General features: G+C 47.2%; 1 protein-coding gene across 1 annotated transcript in view; it reads right to left on the bottom strand.

Annotated features, from left to right (window-relative positions):
* LOC119394579 (collagen alpha-1(II) chain) overlaps window positions 1–27,217 on the bottom strand; it is a gene marked incomplete in the record, with an annotated part of 1,710,759 nt that overhangs the window by 1,211,155 nt on the left and 472,387 nt on the right. The window contains 1 exon segment of the mRNA XM_049415838.1: window positions 8,554–8,607. Within this exon segment, the coding sequence (XP_049271795.1) occupies window positions 8,554–8,607 (54 nt within the window).

Here is a 27,217-nt window from a genome sequence, read left to right as displayed (position 1 = left end):
ACTAACAACATTCCACTCTTGAAAGAGCGTAGAGCTATCGCCAGACTCGCGTTTCTTTTCCTGCTTCGTAATCGGCAGTTTAATATCGATCCCAGTAAATACATCTCTCCCTCTTCTTCCAGGAAAACTAGACATGCTCACAATCATGATCTGACACCGCAATTTGCACGTACTAACCTTTTCAAATACTCCTTCTTTCCGAGAAGCATTAGCGAATGGAATATACTGCCTTCAAATATTTTTCATGAACGTGGCAATCTCTACTTTGAAAAATACATGCACCTCTTTGTGTAAACAACACTGTTCATATTGCGATGCTAGATTATGTCCTCTTATTGTTTCAGCTGTGTAGCTTTACATTTTTGTGCTTGAAACTGTTGCTAGAAATTTGTTCACTTTTTTTCTAGAGATATATAACTAAGCATCCTAGTTAGTATTACTTGTTTTTCAGTAGTATTGCGTATTCTAACTTGCTGTATAACTTGTTCGCTTTTTTTCGCTATGCTCCTTTTTTCGCCCCTCCTGCTTGGCCTACGGACTGCAGTATGTACTAAATAAAATAAAATTCAAGAAATAACGCTAGGTCTGTGAAGACACGTCTCACCTTTGTGTTATACCGATTCCTATGACAGAGGGGTCAGCCATGTGTTTTTCACTTCAGCTGGAATTCCAGAGTGCTCTTTCTTGAAAGTAAGAAATGGCCGCGACGATGTGTGACAAGTTGCCTAAGCTGTATACGTAAGGGCCACTTCATCTGCTCTATGACAGAAGGCACGCAAAAAGAAGGCACGCAAAATAAATTACGATTTGAATTTGCGGGCAGCTGGATGTTGTTTTGCCTATGAATATAGAGGCATATTTCAATGATGGTTACCGTGGTGAGCGATGATGAAGTTATGGTGACCACATGGAGTGCCTGATGAAAAAAAAATGCTTTAGAGCGCTCACGTCAATGTAACCTACCGAAAAGAGCGTTATTAATCGATATAGGGGAGAAAATAATGGGAGAACTATTTAGCAATGTTGAATTCTCAGGGACTCACTTCGAAAGAAAAAAAATGGGATAAAGACAGTCATGTGTGAGCTCGGCTGCTAGCGAAAGGTCGATGACCCCTGGAATTATGCATCACGTGTATTTTGGTACAAATGGGCCAGTAGTAGAACCTATTTAGCAGCACTTATTTTTGACACTCCGAATATACTGTTGCATATGTGAAGACTTTTGCATAGCAATGGCAGAGAAAGCCACAATAGTGATGAAACAAATAGTTACGCATACCGCTTGCTTGCAGCGAGTGATATCGTGAAGGTTCTGAGACAGGAAACTGTGCGAACACTTGTTCCCTGATTAAACAACACATGTCGTGTAGTAGTCCCGTGGAGAATAGTTTCCGCGTCACTACCCTGGAATAAGTAATGTTTGATGATGGGAGTAAGAGAATGAATGCATGTGCATAAGGAAATTTCGGGCAGTGTTGTATGAAACAGGCTGTGGAAATTGTAAAGCTTTTGAAAATTCTATTTTTAGCTCTAAAAAACGAACTTTGCCAATAGAAAAATAGGATATGTGAGCAGACTCTTCAGAGAGAGGGTAGCACCATTGCATTTGTGCAAGGGACTTGTTTTGTATGTCAAGCTAGACCGCAGACAACATACATACAAGATACTTTTAAAAAAAGATCCTGCGCTTTTCCGGTATGGAAAAAAAGGTCCCGCCTCGGCTACGCCCTGGAATTCTTGAGTCGTGCAAGGCCCGCTGGACAGCCCAAAGCTGATCTTCAAGGCCAGAGCTATGCAACACAGTCCCACAGCGCGCGCGGAGGCGATCACTACAGGCTGCATTCCCTTTATTGTTCGTTATCCCTCGACATTCCCATAGCATGTACCCCAGAGTGGCTCTAGAACCGCAGTTCTTGCATTTATCTGTCGTGCATGTCTGGGAAGTGATATGTGACGACACCGGGTTCAGATACGTTCTGGTCTGTAGTCTTTGTCAGACTACAGACTGCGCTTTGCTTACATATTGGTGAGGTGGCCGGAAAACGCACCTTCGCGATATGTACTGTTGCGTGATAACATTAAAGATTGTGACAAATAATAATTAAGACTGGACCAAACAGTGCTAGACACAGGACGGTGAAATAAGGACAGACAGGGCGCTGAACTAACAACTACAGATCTTCTTTCACTGTCCCGTGTCTATAGTCGCATAAAAATTTAGAAGTACGCGGCATTTCCTTTCCAAAGGCGGACGCAGACAAGCCTGCACCAATGAGCATGCACTCCGGACTGACGTCATGAGCGGGACGGCCGGTGACGCCGCCTTCGGAAAACATTGCCGCGTGCGTGAGCGGGACTATTTCTTTAGTCGCGGAGGCGATCGGCTGCCGCGCTTCGGTCGTTTAGGTGGGGCCTCTCTGGGCTTCTTAAGTTGTATCCGACTATGGTGCCGTTCGTTCCCGCCTTAATCATGCACCAACGAGCGTAGTTAGGTGCACTCCTGTGAGTAATAATATTTGTTATATATAACAGACCTGAAGCATGACATAGAGGTTTGAAAAGTATGTTTATTTTGAACAACAATAAACGAGTGCACTCAATAGATATCATCCGAGTTCATTAATGTCGGCCAGTGTTTGCGCATGTTAAAAATTTGAAGGTGTACTGACTGCTATTTCCTTGATATTGTTGTGGAGCAATGTCGCCAAAGCGAAAAAGGGATAGCGTCATCGTCGTTTCTAAGAGTGAGGCAGACAGCTACGATCTGAGCAGCGTATTTAACGACCATGCACCACTTACACCAGAAACAATTAACCCGTTTAATTATTTTTCAATGCAGAGAATAATTACATATAAAAGCGAATGATAGAGATTAGACAAAAAAAAGGTCACACTTTCGCCGCAAGGGCGAAGCAATGAATGCGATAGCAAGAAATCGCAATGTCACACGAAGAACCACAAGCAGCTCGATACTTGCAGCGTGCCGCGTAAGCTCAAAGAAGGACACCCTAAATGAACGCTCAGCCATGCACAGGGCAAGCGTGAACTAGCAACTGTCACAGTTGTTACGCCTACGCGCTGAGCAGCACGCTGCAAGTGTCGACAATGGAGAATCAGACGCTTGCTTGCTTGACCCTTAATTCTTGGCTTTTACCCACTGCGGGGGAATGGCCATGAAACCGACGGTTAATGTCAGTGGGGAAATTTAGAATTTAGACGCTCTTAGATATTTCTTCTTCCTTTAAACTGCGGCGCGTGGAGTGACCCTCTGCGTCTCCTACCACAGGGGGCGTCTGATGCAAGGTGTGCCCGCTGTTCTTTGTCTTTTTTTCCCTTCAACATCCCTAGTGGGTACAGAAAATTGCCACTTTGTCCTGCGCGCCTCAAGGGCAGCATTCGAAATGAAAGAAAATTAGGAGCGCTTCGTCTGCAAGTGTCGATAATGGAGAATCATACGCTCTTAGACACTTTCTTTTCTTTTAAAGTGTGGCGCGTGGAGTTACCTCCTGCGTCTCCTACCACAGGGGGGCGTCTGATGCAAGGTGTTCCTGGTGTTCTTCTTTTTTCCTTCCACATCACGTCTGGGTACATAAAAAAGGCCACTTTGTCGTGCGCGACTCAAGGGCATTTTCAAATTGAAAGAAAATTAGCAGCGTTGCGCGATAGAAAACACGCTCACACTCCTCCAAGATTTCCTTACCACCAGCGGTGCATGGTGCATATGAATAGCTCGCCGTTATTTCGCGGGCGCATACATGGCGTGCGGCTTATATAGTACCTTGCGCGAGACTGTGTACACGTATTCCATGGAAAAGCGAGCTTTAAGGAACGCAACTGCGAGGCAAACTCACTGCATGAATCCCCACAAACACGGGCGTTCGGAGAAGTTTGATGAAACAACTAAGTCTCGCAAGCAATCAACAAGTGTAACCTGCAAGAATGAACAGATTACGGGGTGGGAATTGTCTCGAAAAAAGAAGAACCGTGAAACTGTTTGCCATAGATAATGATGTACTAATCCCAACCCACCCTAACTAACTGGCCTGAAAATATTGTCACGACGCATCGGCTCAAAAGTCGAAGACCATAGGAAAGTTGCAAAAATTCGATGAAAGCGTTGTATATAAAATCTCGCGCAATGGATAAGTTGCAATACGTAGTAAATAAGGTACTACATAAGGATTTACTAACTATGCTCTTCCCGCCTCCGTTGTACCGTTCATTGTACTCCGATCTTTGAGGCCACGATGTGTTGAAACGTGCGCGCAAAATGTATATTCCTCCTAATTCAAAAAACAGTTTTCTATAAACTCCACTCTGAAGCAATTCCGGTAAACACATGGTTGAAAAGAAAGGTATTTTTGTTTCTTCTGTTAACTGCCTTCTATGTGATGTGGCGGAAACAATAGAACATTGCTTTGTTAGCTGCAAAGACGCTACTCTGTTCTGGGATGTCCTTCAGAGAGCACTGAAGAAACGTTTTGTCATCAATTCTCAAACCATACGTTATCTTACACCAACATCGCTTGATGAAGTGCCATATGATATGTTCTTCCTCATAGGTATGCATAGCTTATGGAAGACACGTATGCAGGACCGTAACGCAGAACCCACCATTTCTTCAAGCATGCACTTCATTCGCATGACTATTCAGCTAAAGGACATTTATGACGACCTGGACTTTAGACCAGACTGGTACCCCCTCTTCGTGAGGTGCTCGGCCTCACCACCTTTCCAGTATAACACGATGTGAAGAACTCTTACTGCACGTTAATTGTGTTAGCCATCGTGTGTGCCCTTAGTAACGCTTGAGCGCTTATTGTCGCTATGTGATTGTACTTCTGCTTGCTTTATTTGTGCTCTTATTGCGCACTGTAATGCTCAGTGTGATAAATACCATGAAAGAAAAAAAAAGAAGTGGCGTGTGGCTGAGTTGTTTAACGTAGCGCGCTGGGGAGCGAGGAGTTGCTGGTTCGAATCCGCGGTCATGTACTTCAGATTTTCTTTTCCTCTGTTTTATTTTTCTTTGTTCGTTTTTACATATATACATACTTATACATATCCGAGACATGACGGCGTCGACAGACGGCGACGCCAAAAATCAGTCGAGAGTGGCCATATAATTGATATCGCAATAAAATGATTACTCAGTTCCTACTTTTCCAGCATTGCTAACATGAGATTCTGCACTTCCTACTTGTCACGTGTATTGCTGTTCTAAATGTCTCTATTGTATGCGCGCGCATCGTATGCAGTGTAATTGCAGTGCTGTCCACTGGGACATCACTTCTGTTCACAAATGAGCGCTGTTAAGAACACTCGCAAGGACCCTCTATCACAGCGTCAGCTGATCAACGTGCGCAAGCAAGGGTAGCTCAATTCTCAAAATTCGTCTTCCGTGGCAACCTTCCCAAGAATGTTCACTTGTTGAAATGTTGGCTTCAGGCTAAGGCTTTCCTTATTCGCCAACTATACCTCATTTGAAGTTTGTCACTGCAACCGCTTCCACACTTTTCAAACATGAACCTAGTTTCCTTTTCAAAGCTATACCGTATATGGTGTTTTCCCAGCATACACAAGCTTAGCACAACTGAAAGTTGAGCTAGTTGGAAAAAAATAATCGCAAAAAGATTGGCGTGCAGACACTAACACAACAGGACGATCTTGAGTACAATATCGAGAACACATTATGTGAAGAAAAATGTAGCATAAGCATGTGGTTACACTTTTATTACGATAGCAATTATATGGACAGTCTCTCGGCTGATTTTGCCGTTGCCGTCACCGCCGTCATGCACCGTATATATACACATATATATATATATATATATATATATATATATACATATATGCGTGCGAGAGGGGGGCAGCGTAGGAAAGGAGAGAGAGGGGGAGGGGACGCGCATGTGCTGGTGCTCATCGCGGCGTTGCGCAGGAGAGAATTTCGGCATGTCTAGCCCGCGTTTCAGAGGAAGAGTGGAAAGGGGAAGGGGAGAGGGGAAGTGGAGAGAAGAAGCGGACAGGAGAAATGGTGAGGGGGAGTGGAGGGGAGCTGTGTGGAGAGGGTATGCGCATAGGCATTAAGGGTGGTCACGCCGCACACCACCACCGGATTGAACTCCTCCATAAGATACTTCGCATCTAAAACTCCGACATGCGGAATCGAACGGGCGACCTCTCGCTTCGCAGCGCGTGGCGTTAGGCGGTTTGGCCACGAACATTACTTTCAGCCTGCTAACGGCGAGCTATTTATATACATCATTTACTTGAGAATTCTTTCTTAGTCACCACATAGATGGCGCTCTTTTAGGATCGTCGCCCCGCTCCTGCGAACGCCGTTGCTCTTCGTCCTACAGGGCGTGGTCGCCTTCGTACGCTTATCTCGAGGGAAGAAGGGGGCGGGCGGGGGGTGGAGCGGAGGGTTGTATGCCCTGTGCTTTCCCCGTGATGTCCGAGATGAAGTCACACAGCGTACGAAGGTAACTTCGCTGGCTGCAGCGGCCGCGTTTGCGAAAGGAGCGCACTGTTCAAGCATAAATAACTAACAACTGTGACAGTTAGTTCGCGCTCGTCCTGTGTGTACCTGTTCGTTCGTTTCGTGCGTCCTGCTTTATGTTTGAGCAGTGGGCTTCAAGTGTCGAGCTGTGACGCATGATAGTTTGCGCTTGTCCTGTGCGCGTTCTTTTCGTGCGTCCTTTGGGCTCGAGCGATGCGCTGGCAATTTCGAGGTGCTTTCCGTTCTTCGCGTTACATTCCAATTTTTTCCTATCGCATTCATTGCTTCACCGTTGCGGCGAAACTGTGACTTTTTTCTTTTTCAACGCCATGTGCCTCTCGCCAATGTGTTGTACATTGCGGCTCAGGCGAACCTTACTAATACTGCATTTGTTGCGAGCACCCAGCGTTACAACACGACAGAGGCCCAACAAGTTTGTTGTCATGCCCTACATACACAAGGTTTCACATAACCTTAAGAGGATAGGATCAAAGCATGGGGTAGACCTCATCTTCACGGTACCCCTTAAGCTTTCCCGTTTATGCAATCTTGCCGGTGAAAAAACAGAGAAAAAAGTCTGCGGTAAGACGCATAGGGAGCCATTTGTTCCCTGTGCTGCGGAAGTCGTATATAAGATACCACTGAGTTGTGGAAAATCTTACATAGGCCAAACGGGCCGCTGTTTTAACGACAGAATAAGGAAACATGCAAACACGGTGAAAGCTCAGAATGATGGGGCCACCTTCCTGCGCATTGCAGGAATTGCGGATGCAGAGCACTTTTCGAGGAGAGTGACGCCATGAGCAGAGTAAAAGGCAGGCGAGAAAGGGAGATCGTAGAGGCTGACCAGATAAATGCTACCGTAGACACGTGCATCAGTGCACCTTCGGTGCATCTGACAATGAAAGAAATTGAGTTCCTTCAAAGCTGATAAGTGTAAAAGCTGATCAAACGCAACCCTTCTGCGTTATCGTAGTTTGTAAACGCGATTTTTCCCAGGAATTTGTTATCGGGTGTGCGACAATCTGCTGTGACGCGCCTGCGCATACGTTTTCGTGGTGAGATGGCTTTCAAAATAAACTCAGTTGCAAGTTCAGCGTCTGTTCTTCTGTGTCGTCCTGTCCTTCCTTCCAAGCCTTCGCTCTCCCAACCCAGACAGTTTTGATGCTGTTTGTTTATTAAAGCTCATATTGTCAAACGCGTTCCAGTAGGGAGAAAGACGACGGGCCCTCTGCACTCCCATTGCAGATGTCCCATTGCAATGTTCGCACTAAGGGACCTCTTTCTGTATACATCTCACTATATGTAACCCGCCACCCAAATATGTTCAGTAAACTGAAACTGAAACTCAAGTAGTATGCGAGGGATGGCCATCATGAATATCGTTGTATGACGCTTCGTTCAACGTACTATAAGAGGTATGCTGAGCATGCCAAGAGACTTACGGTTGCTCAATTTCAGCTAGTAATTTCATTAAACAGATGGCGAATTGTGTTTCTTGAATGTGTTGATCAACTCTGTGACTGACAGCGCTGCGTATTTGCATGTATATCGCTACATTCACAATAGCCATTATACAATGTAAGCTTCTTTACTTAGGGTGTTTTTTGCCAGCTGAGGCCTCTCAGTCACTTGGCGACATAAGAAAAATACTTGTAGTAATGTTAGACTGCCATGCGTGCGAATACCACCCGGGGCAGCACTGAATAAGCGCCCAGAACCAACGGGCGAGCACCTCGGGCACTCGCACCCTCGACGCCGATTGTAAAATAGAGGTTGCGTTCCGCGCTTTTGTTTCATAACATTGTGACAGCATCGGGTGCCTCAGGAAAAAAATGCTTGAAACCAAGTCCCGCCTCTAGCTTACCCGAACAAAACATTATTAATCGCAACAGGCAATATGGAGAATATGGAGAATACCATGTAGCAAGGTCGCAAGGATTTTATTCTTTTGAACCCGTGGGCCGCGAGCGAAATGTCTGCGGGCCGTGTGCCTGATACCCCTGGCTTAGAAAATAAGTCTACGGCACTGTTTAAGCGAGAAGGTTGGGCCATACCTGCAAACCTGCTTCGCCTGGTTCTCCTCGTAGTCCTGGAAACCCTTGCAGGCCCTTGAGCAAAAAATAAAGCAAAAATGATCCGTTAGAAACATTGGGGCTGCAAGTATGTAAATGGAAAATGCTGAGCAAAGGCAATATGGGGCAAACACTTATTCGTTATTGAAAGGAACTGGAAGCGTCGTGTATCCCGCAGGTTCGCTAAATGGAGGCGATAAATGGCGCGCGGCAAGGCTGCTGGGGCAACCACTTCGGACGAGTGCCAGCGCGCATGTGATGCTCGTGCATAGAGCAAGGAAACACAAGTCACGCGACGGGATGGGCATGAGAATGTAGAGACGTGGTAACGACGTCACATGTTATATGCTGCTGGACATAATTATTGACGGCGGAGCTGTTCTCTTTACGACACATGAGTGTCGAGGGTAGTCACTCTCCGGTTCCTAGTTACACCCATATATGGCTGGGGCTTACTGCCTCGGCCGCAGACGAAGCGGTGGCCTTACAGCGGCTGGAAAGCGCGGCTGGAGCGTGAACTGGGCCTTACGTCACTGTAGCAAGGGGCGGGTGGGGCAGAGGCTATACCACGTGTCCTTTGCTGCCATGCCGCTCGAATATAACGCACACTCATATGTCGGCAAAAAATGTGGAGCTCACTTGGACTCAGACTCACGAAAATCTTCGTCAACCGGACTCATTGGGACTCAGACTCACGGAATTTTTCTCAGCCGGACTCACTCAGACTGAAACTCACCAAAATATTACTGACTCGGACTCTTACAGACTCAGACTCACGGCTCTATCTGAGCCTGAGTGAGTCGACTCATGAGTCCGTTTGCGTAGAATTAGCTTTTTCGAACATGGTGTCGATGATCTTTAAGGCTATAATTGGTGCTCTATTTGCGCCTTTTGATCTCGCACCTTCAAATATCAGTTATCAATGGTTGCAGCACAGTGAGGACATTTTTATTGAAAGGGATGGCTCACATGGGATATTTTTACCAATACCTTCGTATGAAAGAGTATACGGGGGAGCGGGGGAGAGTCACGGCACCTGCCCCTCCTCCGTAACTCACGCCTCTGATCAATAAGTATTCAGCTGGCCTATGAACACTAGTGCTTTGAATTAGGTGTGAGTCAATGGGAGTATAAATGTGAGCCCACATAAGGCTGATAGTAATGCTGAAGCTGTGTAGGTAAAACCCTAGGTCGGTAAAAAATGCGGAGCTCTCGGACACTCACTGAAGAAATATATTTTGCGCTCAGGGCTCACTCGCACTCAGACTCACCGAAATTTTCCTCGACCGGACTCACTCGGATTCACGCTCACTAAAATATTACTCACTCGGACTCACGGCTCGATGTTAGCCTGAGTGAGTCTGAGTGACTCGACTGATGAGTGAGTTTGTCGACTTACGGCGGCGGCGTCGAACACATTTTACAGCCGTGCCCAAAGAACCAAAACGTGTGAGTGTGTGTGTGTGTGTGTTGTGTGTGTTTCTGTGTGTGTGTGCGTTCGTGCGTGCATAGGTCGGCCAAAATTCGGGCTCACTTATACTCACCCAAAAAATATACGTTGTATTTTGCTCTGCGGACACTCTAGGACACAGACTCACCAAAATATTCCTCAACCGGTCTGACTCGGACTGACTAAACTGTTTATAAACCGGACTGACTCGGACTCATCAACATATTAGCCAGCCGGACTCACTAAGACTCAGACTCACGGGTTGGCCTGAGTCGGAGCGAACCTGATTGAGTCGACCACTAGCTTAAAATTAGGTTTTTGGACCACGATGTCAGTACCCTTTAACGCCAGTATCTCACACAATCAGCACTCTTCGATGTGCCTTGATCTTGTGCCTTTACCCGTCGCGGTGTGTGAGTGGTTATGGTGCTCGAGTGCTGACCCGCCGGTCGCGGGATCGAATCCCGGCCGCGGCGGGCGCATTTTCGGTGGAGGCGAGAATGCTTGAGGCCCGTGTGCTTAGACTTAGGCTCAAGTTAACGAACACCAGATAGTCAAAATTTCCGTAGCCCTCCACTACGGCGTCTCTCATAATGAAATATTGGCGTTTGGACGCTAAACCACAACAATTAATATAATATAATGTGCCTTTAAATACGAGTTATCAATAGTTTCAATCCTTTAAGGGCATTTTTACACGAGACATTTTCATCAAGGACTTCCAGTCAAAAAGAATGGAGGGGGGAGGTCACTCACGCCTCCGATGAATAAATAATGAGGTGGCGCATGAACCCTAGTGCGTTGAGATGGCTGTCAGTGGTATTGAGTAGAATGATGATGTGTTGTGTTTAATGGCACAAGGGCCAGTTATGGCCAAAGAGCGCCATGTCATGTGGTAGCGGATTTACAAAGTAGTATATGTGATGATTCAATGAGTTGCAAATGGTACATGCGACGTGGTTGTATAGGGACCTAAAACTGGTTGCTGTGGATTTGCGGAAGTCATCCAAGAAATAAAACTGTGAGAATGACTAATGATGTGAGCTATGTGCATATAATCTCCATTACAATGACATGACAGTGTACAATCTATGGAAAGCATTAGTGTTCGAGAGGGTACTTGAAGTCACAGATGACCAGGCCAGATTATTTGTAGCTTGTTTACGTCCTCTAAAAACTTTAGTACTGTTTTAGAATCAAAAAGCGGTTCATTGCTAAGAAAAAAATGCCGGATGAAGAGGGATGTGTTCACGGTATGCGAGGTGAAAGTACTCTTTACGTTGGGTTTCTATTTCGGGGCACTGGATGAGAATATGAAGGACTGTAAGGGTGTCGCCACACCCGTCACATCTCGGGGGATCATTTCCATTGAGTAGATACGAGTGTGTCCCATAAGTATGTCCAATGCTTAACCTGCAAAGAAGTACTTCCTTATATCTTGTTGCTTTCTCGAATATCCAGTTCCCTATTCTTGGCTTGACTGTGTGTAGCTTATTTGACACTTCACTGTCCCAATTCCTTTGCCAACATTTTCGCAACTCTTGACGCAGAAAAGGCTTCAGGTCAGTGGGAGGGATAGCTATTTTTGTGTCTGTGTATTCAAAGTTTACTGAGGTGGCGCTTTCGTCTGCAGCTACATTGCCTTTTATGCCTTTGTGGCCGGGTACCCAGCATATTATAACGACTTGGCCGCCCATATACGCTGAGCATAGCAAGCTGTATAATTCATTGCAGACTGGGTTCTTATGTTTTCGTAAGCTCGTTAGAGCTCTAACGACGCTCAGTGAGTCCGTGAACACAATTGCTTTCGTAACATTAATTTGCTTTATATACTTAACCGCCGTGAGGATCGCATATGCTTCCGCTGTAAATATACTTGTATGTCGATTCAGTGCACCAGACATGGAAAACGATGATCCAAGTGCTGCGTAAGCAACACCAGCATGTGATTTAGAAGCGTCTGTGTAAAATTCTGCGCATGAATACTTGTCCTGGAGCTCGAGGAAGTGCGAACCAAGATGGTTTCGGTGGTGCCTAGTCGTCGCGCGGCCCCGATGGTCATGGTTGGATTACATCTTTGGAGGGTGGGAAGGATTTCCTCTTCAGTGTAATCCAGAGAGAGTTGAAACCTTACACGGCAGGAGTTCATAGGGTCGCCAACATGGGTGGCGACTTCGTAGAGGACACCGTCGAACTTTAAGTTCCGCATGTTGTGGTATAAATGCAGATCTGCATAAGAAAGAGTTGGCATTTTTAGCGTAGATAAAGGGCTTTTACTATGGTGTGTGATATTGTTGAGAGAGCTTGTGCGCATGTACGTTTTCTGAAGTGGAAGATTTATGCTTCAATAATTATCAGTTGTTAGTCTGCGCTTGTCCTGTGTACTACTTCTTCTTGTGTTCCGTCAGTCGCGCAGTTCCTTACCGTTCTAATGTCATACCAACTAGCCCCACAACGCACTTTAATTGAGAAGAAGATTGCGCGTTTATTTTATGCTGACGATATTGTCTTATTTTCGGACAGTCGAGATGATATACGGCGGCTGGTGGATATATGCTGAAGGGAAGGTGAAGGGGAGGGCCAAGAAATACCGAGGGTAAGCGAATTTACCCATACCTCGGAGTATGGGTAAATGCGGGTTATAGGTACATGGAGGTACAGGAAAAAACCTCGGCAGCAAAGGGTAAGAGGAGTGCTGCTATAATGAAGCACAGAGCGTTACGGGGACAAAATAGGTACGAGGTGCTTCTGGCTCTGTGGGAAGGTGTAACGGTACCGGCGCTTACATTTGGAAACTCAGTGGTGTGCATGAGGTCAGACGTGCAAGAAGGACCACAGGCGTATCAAAGATATGTGGGACGCTTCGCTTTGGGCGCTCACGGGAAGACGACAAATGAGGCTGTGATGGGCGATATGGGATGGACAAGTTTTGAGGTGAGGGAAGCTCAGAGCAAAATGAGGAGAGGCTAAGGAATATGAAAGAGTAGATGGGCAGAGAAGGTGTTCCGTTATTTGTATAGGAAGAGCGTGGACACACAGTGGAGAAAAAGAACTAGGAGGCTCACTAGTAAATATTTGGCTGGCAGTATAAGCGATATGGCAACAAAGAGCTTTTAACGAAAAGTAAGAGAGGGGGACAGCGAGGAAAAAAGACCGGCTCTGAGTAACTACCGAAACAGCAAATGGGAAATAAGGAGGGAGGCATATTGTGATAACTCGAGGGGAAGCGCTCTACAGTTTGAGGGGAGGTCGGGTTGCCGTAAAACGCGAAGTGATAAAGCTAGATTCAGTAAAGAAGAACAGTGCAGATGTTGTGTTGAAGATAAGGAAACGGTGAGCATGTTCTGATTGAATGTGTAAGCATCCACACAGGTGTACGTCTGTGCACGAGCCTACATGAAGCCTTGGGTTTCAGGGACAACAATGGAAAGCTGAAGAAGCCCGCGATAGAAATAAGCAAGAGGCGGTTAAAGTATTGGTTGCAGAAAACTTTAGAGAAAGGACAATAAATAATAAATACTGGAAAAAACAAGCAGATTCTGTCCTAAGAGGCAGAAAACTGGCCTGTGAATTTGCTATTTTCTCTATAGAAATATTGATGTAATCGTAGTAGACAGTGCATTACGCCAACTAAAAAACCGCGTTTTCTTTATTTTTGTCGAGCTTGGTGGCACACATGTCACCGCCCGTTATAAGGGGGACGCTGATAGCATCCATCCATCCGTGTGTCGGGGCCTCGTTGGCTTGCCATAGGGGTCTAAGGAAAGCGTAGCCGAATCATAATAAGTGATAAAATGGGTTCCAGAGCTTACTTTTGCATATTTTTTTCTTTTCGCAATCGACTGCTTAGATGTGAAAGATGTTGAAATAAATGAAGTTTATTGCTACGTGAATTCAAACGGCCGCAGGCTGCGATATCCGCCTTCACTTTTTCACGAGCCTACGATGCATTGGTTCCTCTCTTGATTCGTAAAATAACACCTGAAGGTGTTCACACGATTGGTGTTTTAATTTTCGTTGGGCGGTTTCACGCCCCACATACTAAATATACATATACTCGCGCGGTTTCTGTATGCAGAATGGGCTGCCGTTAAGTTGTGAGCGTGTAGAAATGAATTTATCCTGCTCACACATTTCCTATATTTCTTAGAAGCACAAACTTATTTGATTTAATTAGAACTCCTAGTTATAAAGTCATTAAGCTGCGTGATTTTTAGTGGCACCGACACTTGATACACTGTTTACGGAACAAGGACGAGATTGAAGGCTAAGATATTGCAGGTAAATTCAAAGTGCCTACGGAAGAGCTGCAAATATATGCACAAGACGAGGACCTTATTGACGTGTCTACGCACTTTCGCATAAAGACGGCTGTATTTCCATATTCTCGTCGAGTGTCGCGTTTCGAGGAGCGCTGCAAGGAGCACATGGACTTCGGATGACATATCAATGGTTTTTCGTTGGCTCAGTAAATGTAAGGCTTTTCACATCACTGAGTTCTCGCCCATGTACACCGTTGAGGGAACAAAATACAACGGAAAGCGTCAATCAAGCGGGAAAGCCCGGAACAGCAGACAAGCTGGTCAGCCTTCACCAGGCCCGCATGCATGAGCAGTGTCCGCACAGTTGCCGGATGGAGCAGTCGACGACGCGCAAGAAGGTCGATGGTCACTTTCCTCGCATGAAACTTCAGTAGAAGAAGCGTACTTCTTCAACTGTCCCTTTATCAGGTCTCTTCCTCCTTTTCGTAGTATTGGAGAGGTATACCGGGGAACTCTGCCGGCACAGCGTACTTTCACAAAGTCGCCTGTCGCGGCACTTTCACCGAAACGTGTTGTTTTTAGTGTGCGGACCATTCTAGTGTGCCGCACACTTCTTAGGGCTCGAAATCTTTTCGGCAGACAAAATCTGTTGATCCAAGGACTCGATTCTTCCTCGACACTGAACACCACCAAAAGGCCGGTTCACAAAACTACGAAAAATTGTGCGTGCACGTCTTGCACTCGCATTATACAGGCGCACAAGCTATTTTCTCCCATGATGCAGTATTGAACGCAACGCATTGTCGCGAAAGCCCACGCAGATTTACTATGTGGTCGAATTTTCGCATTGGCTTCAGTAGACGATTTTCCGCAGCGGCGCACGGGCGCTGCCACGTTTGATCACGTGATCGTAACTGGCCTTTCCCCAGCCATTTGCCCCAGCCAACGCACTGGGCCAGCGGAGCGGCCGTGGCCGTACCACACAAGCTGGTTGCAGCAGGGCGTAACAAGTCAAATGCTAGCGCAGCAAAACATAGTTTTACATATCGCCTCATATCGTCTAAAACGTTGAGACATTGGCGTTAGTTTGGTTCGTACCACGCCACAACGATACGCGATATGTTTAATCTACTTCGTATTTATGGTGTATGCCTTTAATTGCTGTATTAGAAACAGCCAGTAGCTGGGGTTACAAGCCAACATGGCAGCACCCATGCAGACGCCACAGCCCGCTTCGATCCGAACTCGCGCTTGCTACCCGCCCACTGTCCTCACAGCAATAAATAAATGGCAAAAGTGTCAGCTCACGCTGCAGAAAAAGCGTCATGTATGCTTTGTCTTTGTTACTGCTATCAGCTGTGTTTATTTAGCCGTGACTGCTAAGCCTTCTCTCCGACAATATGAGAATGAATCTTGGAAACACTGCAAAATACCGACGAGTACGTTGCTCTCGAAGCTTCAGGACGCGAATATAAAGCAAATAAATGCGTAGGTTTTGAACTTACGGGCCACACAGCGCAGGACGACGACGTGAGAAATTCGAGGCGAAAGGAAACTGCATCCACAGGTGCCGCCATGTTTACTTTCCCGGCGCTGCCGTATGCTCGCCATTACTCGCGTGTGCGCAGACGCTATGGGAACACCGAGCAGACAACGCCACGAGGATGGAGACATATTGAGCAGCGCTGCCAAAGGCCACGGCAGGCCGATGACCATGAAAACGGCCAGAGTAGGGGGACCACGACCTACTGTACTCCTGACCTGCCCAGATAGCGGGGGTCCCATGGGAGCGCACGTCCCCGTTCTCGTTCAACCGCTCGCCGTAGGTGGCGCTACCTATAACCAATGCCTCCTTGACTAGATGCCCGCCGCGTCGCTCGCTTTCCCATTGCGGCGGCGGTTCCCTTAGTTCACCACAAAATCCGTGAGGCAGCGCTCGTAGCCTGACCGACTTCCGGCGGCAGCGGAAATACGCTTGCACCTTCGAGACTGTAACAGGCGTGATGGCAATCTCGGAGGCGGCAGCACGTGACCTTTGTTAGTAAGTAAGTAAAAGTAAGTAAATAAGTAAGGTGTTCCTATTCCTTTTTAACACAGGACAGGCGTTTTAAGTGCCGCCGGAGAAAAAACCCGTTGCATCCGTTGCAGGCGTGCGCTATAGGGGGCGCTCGTGGCCTGACCGCGGAGAAAAAAAGAGGGAGAGGGTACGGAACCTGGTTACCGGACCACGCGGCGGGCATCTAGTCAAGGAGGCATTGCTATAACCTGTTCGCCTGCTACTCTGCGACCGTTTGGACGGCGCTGGAGTAAGAGCGCCTGTATTCTGTGACGAAATGCCGGCATTATGTGACTGTTTCTGCAAACTTAGACGGAGGGGCAAGTAAGCTATACAGTGCGGTTAAAGGGACACTAAAGGCAAATAATAAGTCGACGTTGATTGTTTAAAGAGTGGTCCAGAAACCTCGTAGTGCTACTTTTATGCCAAGGAAGTGCTTATTTTGAAATAAAATCACGTTTTAGTGGTCCGCATCACGTTAGCGCACTTCAAATCAACCTCCTGAAATCAAACTTTCATACGTCGCTGCTGCCGTGCCCAACGTTGCGCGCCTTTACTGCGCGGCCGCCGACACTAGTAGCAGCGGAGCGAAAGTAGCGGGACCCACAGCAGCAACAACGGCCATCGAAGCCATCGAAGCTTGCCGCAATCGCCGCAATGCATGTGGACGGAGAACTCGACAACGAGACATTGGCTCGCGACACTGGGCTCCAATTCAGCGACTTGAGCCCCGATGAATGCGGTATGCTGCTGAGGGCTCGTAGTGCCGGCGTCGTTGCATGCGACATTTTGTTGAGCTTTCGGTCAGAGCGACTTTCACGGGCGCGCAAAACACACGCGGCAGTACGCGATAGCACTGTGTGTTACGCCACGCTTCATCGCGTGGGAAGACGATGTCTACGTTCAGTAGTCGTTCAGCATCAGATCGAAAGTGGCGCCAGTCCTCAGCAACATTTTCCTGGGCGATGTCGACAAAGCCGTTGAAGGCTGACCTTTTCCTTTTCTGAGACTTTTCAGATCTCGATTGGCACAGATTGGCTCCCAAATTGGTAAATGAGACAGACGCAAAATTTTCTCCATGTTTTCTTGAGTTTAATCTTACTGGTGTCCCAACGAAGGCGCATCACAAAAGACACAGCCAACGTCTTAGAGCTTTGGCGGCACTGTGCGGCGCCGCTTCTGTGCCTGCGTGCAGCGTCGACGCTACTAATCCGAGCGCCAGTGGATAAGAACACTATCGCCCTCAGAAGACAAAAACTGTGTGTGCTCCCGTAATCAGTCAGTTGCAGAATTGTCGCTGTTACGTCGTTTCGCGTGGACTCATTAAAGTTATGTCTACACACACCTGGTGACCCGGAAAAAACCCACTTACCGCACGCCATGGCCGACCAGGAAGCCCTCGCCGCTCTTCGCCAACAAGTACAAAATCTTCAAGAGCAACTTCAGGGCCAACAACTGCTAATCAAGAACCAAGAGCAGCAACTGCACGAACAGCAGCAACGCACCCAAAATGAACTACTCCATCTGACTATTCTGCACAGCCGCGCTCGGGCCACGCCCCCCAAAGCTCTGCTCCAGCGGGCGCCACCACTCCAGCGGCAACCGCCGACACGAACGTCTGTCACGTCGCCGTCAAGCTCCCACCATTTTGGGCAGAGTCACCTGAGGTGTGGCTCGCTCAAGTCGAGGCGCAGGTTTCCCTGGGACGTATCACCCAGGACCAGACGCGCTACGACTATGTCGTCGCCCACCTAGACGCTCGCTACGCAGCTGAGCTCCGCGACGTACTCGCAAGTCCTCCAGCTAACCACTGCTACCTGCACCTGAAGAGAGGAACTAATTCAGCGGCTTTCACCTTCAGAAGCCGAGAAAGCGCGTCAACTCCTTGAGCACGAAGCGCTTGGTGACTGCAAGCCATCGCAGCTCCTGCGCTTTATGCGTGCCCTCGCGGGCAGCACGCCTGTTGACGACTCCCTTCTCCGAATAATGTGGCCTGACCGTTTACCCTCTCATGCTCAAGCCATCCTCCAGGTTCAGCCGAATCTGCCACTGGACTAGCTCGCCGAAATCGCCGACAGACCGAGTCGTCGAAGCCTCTCCACCGCCGCCACCTCTTTTCTTCTACGCCGCCGGCGCCCCACAGCCTACCCCCGAGCTCGCTAGCTGTATCGACGAAATCGCCCGTCAGGTGGATTCTATCCAAAGGCATCTGGATCAACGCCCGACGCTGCGTCCCGGAGAACGCTACCAAAGCCGAGGCCACAACACCGATTCGTTGCAGGAAAACGACGACGACCGCTGTTACTACCATTGTCGCTTCGGTGACAAAGCCCGGAAATGCCAACCACCCTGCTCAGTTGGACGTCACGAAAACTTCAACAGCAGCCCGCAGAGACGGCCGCGAGCTGCCAACTTAGAGGCCGTCGCATTTTTGTCACCGACCAAGTCAGTAAGCGCAGGTTGCTCGTCGACTGCGGTTCTGACACCTGCTGCTTTCCCCGAGCCTTCCTGCACGACAAGCGCCCTTGCACGTCGTTCGAGCTAAGTGCGGCGAACCATTCAAGCACTAAGACCTACGGCGCGTTCCGCCTCAACATCACCCTCAAAAACCTACGCCGTGAATTGCCATGAAATTTTGTCATCGCAGAGCCAATCATCGGGTCCGACTTCCTGGCGTACTACCATCTTTTACCTGACTGCCGGCATGACCGACGTATCGACGCCACAACAGGCCTCTTCGCGCCGGGCCAACGCACCACCGCCCAACAGTCCAGCGTCAAAGCTTTTTGAAGATCAATCGCCATACCACGCCATCCTCGCAGAATTTCCTGACCTGACACTACCTAGCGGGCGGCCCCGAGATGTACGCCACTCAACCGTGCACTACATTAGCACTACTCCAGGCCCCCCCGGTCTCCTGCCGCGCCCGCCGCCTAGCTCCGGACCGCCTTCGAATCGCTCAAGCAGAGTTTGAAGCGATGCTGCACGAGGGTACTGCACGCCGCTCAGAGGGGTCTTACGCCTCACCGCTTCATATGGTGCGGAAGAAGACCGATGGCTGGCGCCCCCGTGGATATTATCGTGCCCTCAACGCCCGTACCATCCCAGACAGGTACCCCGTTCGCCATATACAGGATTTTGCCCACCGCTTACATGGCAGAAACGTATCTGTTTCAACGTCTCGACGACCACGGCTAACATTAACGTCAGAAGGGCACGCTTTGCGCCCTCGTCGTCATGTTTCTTGGCCATCAAATTTCTTCAGAACGGACTACACCCTTGCCTGACCGCATCTTGGTCCTTAAGAACTACGCGCGGCCTGTCACAGCGAAAGACCTCCGCCGTTTCCTGAGGATGCTCAACTTTTACAGGCGCTTCGTGCCTAAAGCGGCCGCATATCCGGCGCCTCTCCATGACGCGTTGGCTTGCTTACGAGGCAGCCATCCTGTCGCCTGGACACCACTTTTTACTCAAGCGTTCGAAGACTGCAAAGTTGCCCTCTGCAACGCCACTCTACTTTCGCATCCCTAGCAAGAGGCTCCCTTGGGCATTTTCACGGATGCATCTAGCACCACCGTCGGAGCCTCCCTGATGCAGCGCGTGGGCCAAAACTGGTGCCCATTGGCATTCTTTTCGAAGAAACTCTCTAGCCCAAAAACACCCTCGTCTACAAACATCGGGGATGAAACTTCGGCCCCTGCGGAGACAACATGTCCAGCCTACTACAGAGAGCTTCTCGCGATCTACGAAGCGGTCCAACACTTTCGACTTATTCACGAGGCACAGCACTGCACCTACTACATTGACCACACCCCTATCACTTACGCCTTCTCCCAACGGCGCGAAAGACTTCCACCGGTCCAGGAGAACCAACTGTCCTTTATCGACCAGTTTACCACCGACGTCGAACACATCAGCGGAAAGGATAACGTGGTCGCCGACGCACTCTCGCGCGTCTCTGCTGTCGAGCTGCCACCCGTTACGATTGACACCCTCGCCAACGCCCAGAAAACGGACGCTGAACTCCAGCAGCTCCTGGAAAATGGCTCCTCTCTTCAACTTCAACAAGTTGCCGTCCCTGGGTCGACGGACACTCTCTACTGCGACATATCCACCGACGAGTGAGACCATATGTCCCTTCGCCACATTGCCGCAGCGTTTTCTACCGGTTACACAACCTCAGTAATAATAATAATAATACTTTATTAACATTTGGCACAGTAACAATGTGATACAAAATTGGCCTGCCAAAGCCTCATTGGGCTTGAAGGGCAGAGCCGGCAGACAGCAGACAACAGGAATTCATTTGTCTATAGGACCACTTAAATGCAGACACCTTTTTTTTTTGATCTTTTCGCGCATACATACAAACAGTAGACGCGCATGTGCAGCAGTGCACGAAGAAATGAAACTAATGGTAATACATATAACGTCACCAAGCCTTACATGATTTGACCATTCGTACATGCAATGGCAAAGATACAATATTAGAAGACCATCAGATTTTCGGTGATGTAAAGAAAAAAAAATAAGCGGGAAAATCATGAAAAACGAAAGAACACATGATAAAGCAATGTAGCATCATTCAAACCTGTAGAGAAAAAAAAGAAAAAAAAAAATTAATGCCTTTAATACACCCACAGCTATGCGCAGCCTGATATACATGGTTACCTTAAGGTTTTGATACCGCAGCGGCATTTACCGAAGGAAAAGTAAAGACATCACGAAGTAGTTAAAGATTGATACGACGGAGAAGTTGCTTAAGCTTGAATTTTGTTTTTGCACGGAAGACACTCGGGGGTAGTTGATTAAGGCAAGACGGTATAAAGTAGCTACGAGTGCGCTGACCGTATCTGGTGGAGCAGCGAATCACTCGAAAACGGTTTTTAGGTCGGAGGCAGCGTGTAGGGACGTAAGGAACTTTAAACTTGTTAGACCAAAAATGCCTTAGGACAGCTGTCTCAGTCAGAAGGGCATCAAAATTAGAGCATCGTAATGTTTTAAAAAGGTCTGTGCCTGAGGGCAGTCTTAAATCATAACTAATCACTTTCAAAATTGTACGAAGTATGGAGTTTATTCTTTTTCCAACGAATCGCGCAGTGACCGAACGCCGTAACACCATACCGAAGAACACTATAACCTAAGGCTGTCAGTATCATTTTGCGAATAGATAGTGGTGTATAGTATCTCATAGTGTATAATGTGCGAGAGACTGCCCTGAGCCTTGAACAAACATACGCCAGGTGAGAATTCCAGGCGAAGTCACTGTCAAGAAGTACCCCAAAGTATTTAACAGATGAAACATATGGAACAGGTGTACAAGAACACGGAGAACAAGACGAACAGTGAGCCAGCAATGGGACGCTTAAACTTTTTTTAGTGGGTTATGGAAACAAATGAGCTGTGTTTTAGAGACGTTTACATTAATCACATTATTGGCGAACCAGTTCATCAAATGTATCGTAGAATCTTGCAGAAGGGAAACTGCTTCTGGATAACGGGAATGCCGAGACAAAATGACAGTGTCGTCAGCGTATTGAAATATGCAAGTAGATACAGCCGCGGCGAGATCATTGACATATAAGTTGAAAAGTAGTGGGCTTAATATTGATCCCTGGGGCACTCCGGCTTTTATAGAGGTTATATTGCTGCGGTACTGTCCTATGGATACTAGCTGTGCTCTACCGTCTAAAAAGTTGGCAAGTAATTTTAAAAAAGGCCCACGAAATCCAGTCAATGAGAGTTTTGTTAATAGTAGACTATGACACACACTATCAAAAGCTTTGCTGACATCCACGAATAGAGCACATACAACCTGGTTGGCTTCGAAAGCAGAAATTATAAGGTCTGAAATATCCTCTAGGAGGTCCTGTGTGCCTTTACCTGGTATAAAACCATATTGCGCATTTGATATAACGTTATTGGCATCAAGGTACGTGAACGTAGCTTGCAAGATGTGTTTTTCCAGTATTTGAGAGATGCAAGGTAAAATAGAGATGGGACGGTAATTTTCATGCATATTTCGTGCAGCACCCTTGAACAACGGTATCACAAGGGCCTTTTTCATTTCTGCTGGGATAATTCCAGTGTCAACGATATGGTTGAGCAATGTTAATAACACACACTTAATAGCATTAAAGTTTCTGCGTAACTCATCTACTGATATTCCGTCAATGCCAGGTGATTTATTAGATTTTAAGTTGAAAAGGATTGATTTGAGGTCACATTCTGAAATAGAAGGAAGATACGCAGATTTGCAAGCGCTGTATTTTAGAGTACATACTTCGGGGTGTGGTTTAACAATACCAGAGACGCGTGAAAAGAAAGTATTGAATTCATTCGCAACAGTGATTCCATCATCTGCAAAGTGCGAGAGAAGCGATAACTGATGGCCATCACATTTAGATACGCCTCTTAATTCATTTATTAGGGACCACGTCTTTTTCATGTTCGAGTGAGCTTCGCTAAATTTTCCACGTAGGTGATTTCTCTTGGCCCACCGGATCATGGCGTTCACTCGATTCCTACATAGTTTAAATTTTTGGTGCAACTCAGGTTGGTTCGGAGCCCGTTTCGCTTGGGTCCACAGAAGGTCTTTCTCCTTTATTGCAGCTAATATTTGTGGCGACAGCCATTTGTTTTCTTCTCGGCGTAATCGTATCTTTACACAGCGGGTACATTTTTTCCTGTAGTTATCGAGTATCTGAACAAAATAATCGTATAAATTGGCTGGGGAGACAGTGCATAATACAGAGTGCCAGTCATGCTTTGTAATACAGTCGTCGAAAAGCTTTGGATGTACAATGGAAATTTCTTTTTTTGTACTGCCTTTTTTTGGAGGTTTCGAGCAGTTTACAAGACTACAGCAGATAAAATAATGATCAGCGACCTTGGTTTCAACGACTGCTGCCTGTGTAAGAAGATTAGAACAACGGACATTAATGTGGTCGATGCACGATTTCACCAGTTTTCCCGATAAAAATTCTTCACGTGTCGGTAGATGTATAGCAGCTTCCAAACCCCATTTCGATAAAAGGTCAAGATAATCAGCAACCAGTGGCACAGCAGGGCGAAGGGTATCAATATTGATGTCGCCCAGCACAAGCACGTTGTAGTCAAGAGAATGGGATGATAGCGCTGTATCCAGTTCTGATAAGAACAATCGGACGTTGCAGCATGGGGGCCGGTAGAGCGACAATATAGTTGCCGATAACTCAGCAGCGCACAGGCGCAAAGCGACCACTTCTGCTTGCGAAAAAGAAAGCGTTAACCTTGATACCGACCATGCGTCTTTTACAAATACGGCCACACCCCCTCCCCTGCGCAGCGAGCGCGTGTATGACAACAGTTGATAACCGGGAATGGAATACGACGAAATGCAATCAGCGGAGGCATTAATTTCAGTCAGCACAAATATGTCACAAATAGACACGAAAGGAGAGATCAGCGCACAGAAATGATTCCAGTGTTTCCGGATGCTGCGGATATTAACATGAATAGCTGTGAATGCATTATTAGAACTCAAAATAAAGTTATGGGCTTCTGAACAGCTACCAAATGAGGGTGTGTTGGAAATGCCCATATTTAGGTAAGTTTCTCGAGATCCATTAAAGTATTGATGCGGACGAGAGGAGAGCCTTCCATCTTTCTCGCCAGCACCTTTCCGTCGCGTGTCCAGACAAACTTATATTCTTTTTCCCTTCCTCTCATGCGAGCTTGACGAAACAAATCCCGATTAAAACGAGTCAAATTATCATTGAAATACAGGCGAGTATTCGGATCCATACCATCCAACACAAGTTTTGGGAGGCCTTTGCGAGCATCCAGCCATTTTTGTTTGATTGCAGCTGTGTGTGCTTGAACAATGATAGCCGGAATGCTATCCCTGCGAGCTGGCAGCCTGTGAACAACTGCGACATCCGAAGGCTGAAATTCTATACCTAGCTTCTCTGCCACCCTGCCAAGTATAGACATGAGGTTCTCGTTGTGCTCGATGGGCAAACCATGTATCTCAAAGTTGCATCTTCTGGTATATTGTTCAAGGGCATTGATCTCGGTGTTCATGGTGTGGATGGTTGCATCCTGAGCAGAAACGGTTGTGGACAGTGACTGGCACTGAGCCCGAAGTTCACCAACTTCAGCTTGGCTATCCGATACAGTGGAGAGAACGGAGTCATACTTCGCAGAGAGGAATTCGATAGACTTTTGTACTTCTCCTACAGTCTCAGCCAGCCTTTCTGCCGTGGATTTGAACAATAGTAATTCCTCTACTTTAACCACAAGCGCTCCAACTGTTGTTGTAAGCTGATCGAGTTTTTGGCTTACTGATGTCAACTGATGGGAGAACGAAGCATCCCTTGTCGCCGCTCCAGATTGTTTGCAAGCCTGACACGACCAAGCTTCACGCATTTCAATTGACATCTTAGTGTAGGTGCCCTCAGCAATCGCGGAACAATTTTTGCCAAGGTGATACCCTCGCTTACACAACATACACGTCACAAATTTGCCATCCGTTGGCAGCAACTGGGAGCACGAGGGACAACTATTTGACATCTTGGTGCAGTCAGCGGCAAAGATATGTATGACAAAATAGAAACAGGTCGATACCAAAAGCTCACCTGCCGATTAGAAGAATAAAAAGTGGTTAGCAGCAGGCCACGGTTTGCCGCTGACTGCACAGGGGTGTGGCAGAAGCAGGGTTTAAGTACAACACAGTCGACGCCAGGGGGACGAAGGCTTCAGCATCGGTGACTTCAACGGTAATGGGGGTGGCGGCACACAGCTCAAGACGTCCACGATAGCAGCACAGCGCATGCGTGGACGCGTATTCCGAGACGAAAGTAGGCTCCGTAGATGGACGATCCACCACGCACTGATACGAAGGTGGCGGGGTATCCTGCCGATTAGAAGAATAAAAAGTGGTTAGCAGAAGGCCACGGTTTGCCGCTGACTGCCAAGTCACCCCGGCATTCGTCTACACGCCTTGTGACAGACCGCTATTTCAAAAAGGTTAACAGCGCAAGAACGATTAGGAAGGGACGAGACAACAAAGGTAAAGAGCGCTGACTTCCAAATAGTCTTTATTTCAATAAGAAGTGCATATATACATGGCAAGGGAGAGGGCGCTAGACAAGAAAGGAAAAGAAAGAAAGGATGTACAGGTGCTGCCATCGTTGCCTCATCATCTCCAATACATCGCGCATATCACCACGTGTGCCCTAAAACCCAGCCAGGTAATCAATTTCTTGATTTAGAAGCGCAATAGAGGGAGCACTAACGCACTTATCTCCTAGCTTATGTATGAAATCAGCTTCAATAACTTCACGAGTTAGCTGATCCCTATGCCTCGCCATCACTTTGCTCTGATTAAAGCCGGGTGTACACCCACAGTCACGGCAATGAATGCCGATGTGACCCTGGACCGTGTTGAAGACGTTATTGTGGTGTTCGCGCAAGCGGTCATTTAGGCATCTGCCCGTTTGACCGATATAGCTTTTCCCACACGTAAGTGGGATTGAATAAACAACCCCCACTGCGCAGGAGACGAAACGTGTCCTGTGGTTCACAGAACACACAGGATCCCGTGAGGGCTGAGCGTTCACCATTTTGCACAACCTCTGAAGCTTCTGGGGAGCCGAGAAAGCTTCTTCAGCCTATGTGACACATTGTGCACGTACGGCAACACAACGAGGGGCTTTTTGTTGGTGTTTTCACGCTCTTTGCGTTTGTCTCCTTGCCGAACCTGCTTCAGTAGCTTTTCAGCGACAACAGTCAGCAAAGCCTTAGGGTACCCGGCGTCTTCGAGCAGGCCTACTTGCGCTTGAAAACTACGTTGCAAGGCGTCAGGGCAAGACTTTTTCAGAGCACTGGCAAGGCATAGGTTTGCAATGCTGCGCTTGATTAGTTTCAAATGCGCTGAGCTGTAGGGCAAAAGTGGTTTACCATTTCTTGGCCGATACATCCAGCATAGATGAGAAGAAAAACATGAAAGTTCCAAATCAAGAAATCTCAATGAATTGTTTACAGGGAACTGGGAAGTCAACTGCAACGGTTGCAGAGAGCTCTGGAAAGTGGCTACAGTCTTTTGCCCTATGTCATGAAAATGTTCTTCTGCACAGTCAACAAGAATTAAGAAATCGTCCACAAATCGGCACACTTTGACAAGAACGTAATCATCTAGTTTGGATGCTATGACGCGGTCATGATGTGCAAGGTAGATATCGCTCAGGATCGGTGCCAAACATGACCCAATGCAAATCCCGCTCTTTTGGATGGATTTTTGATCATTCCAAGTGACGAAAGTTGATTTCATGTAAAAGTGCAAGAGTTCTAATAATCTGCTATTGTTGATCCCTGAGCAAGTTTGAAACGCCGACGACCCAAACGTGTCGATGCATTCTTCAACGTATAAAAGCAGTTTGTCATGCGGGAGCGAGTAGTATAAGTCTTTAATGTCAATTGATAATGCTTGAAGCCGTCTATCATTAGTCTTTAAAAATTCAATCACAGTCTGGGAGCTTTTCACCAAAAAAGGGTCGTCTACAATTATCAAGTTTAGTTTTTGTTGTAAAAACAAGCCGACCGACTTCTGCCAGGTGCCACGTTCGTTGACAATAACTCGTAAAGGACAATCAGTTTTATGGGTCTTGGCGGTGAAAAACATCTCTAAGCAGAGCTTATTGCTTTTGTCAATAGCTTTTGAAAGCTTGTTAAAACCTAGAGCACTGCATAACCTTTGTGCTTGTGATTTGACCTTGTCAACACGCGTAGCATCGTCACGATTAAAAACAGAATGACTGCCTCTAAGGCCTTAGCATTAAACAACGAGTTAGGCATGACAGCAAAACCACCTTCTTTATCAGCTGGCAAAAGTGCAAG

The sequence above is a fragment of the Rhipicephalus sanguineus genome, chromosome 5, assembly GCF_013339695.2.
Source record: "Rhipicephalus sanguineus isolate Rsan-2018 chromosome 5, BIME_Rsan_1.4, whole genome shotgun sequence".
Lineage (NCBI taxonomy): Eukaryota > Metazoa > Arthropoda > Arachnida > Ixodida > Ixodidae > Rhipicephalus > Rhipicephalus sanguineus.
The sequence above is the reverse complement of the archived record's forward strand: the minus strand, read 5'-3'. Positions and strand labels throughout refer to the sequence as shown.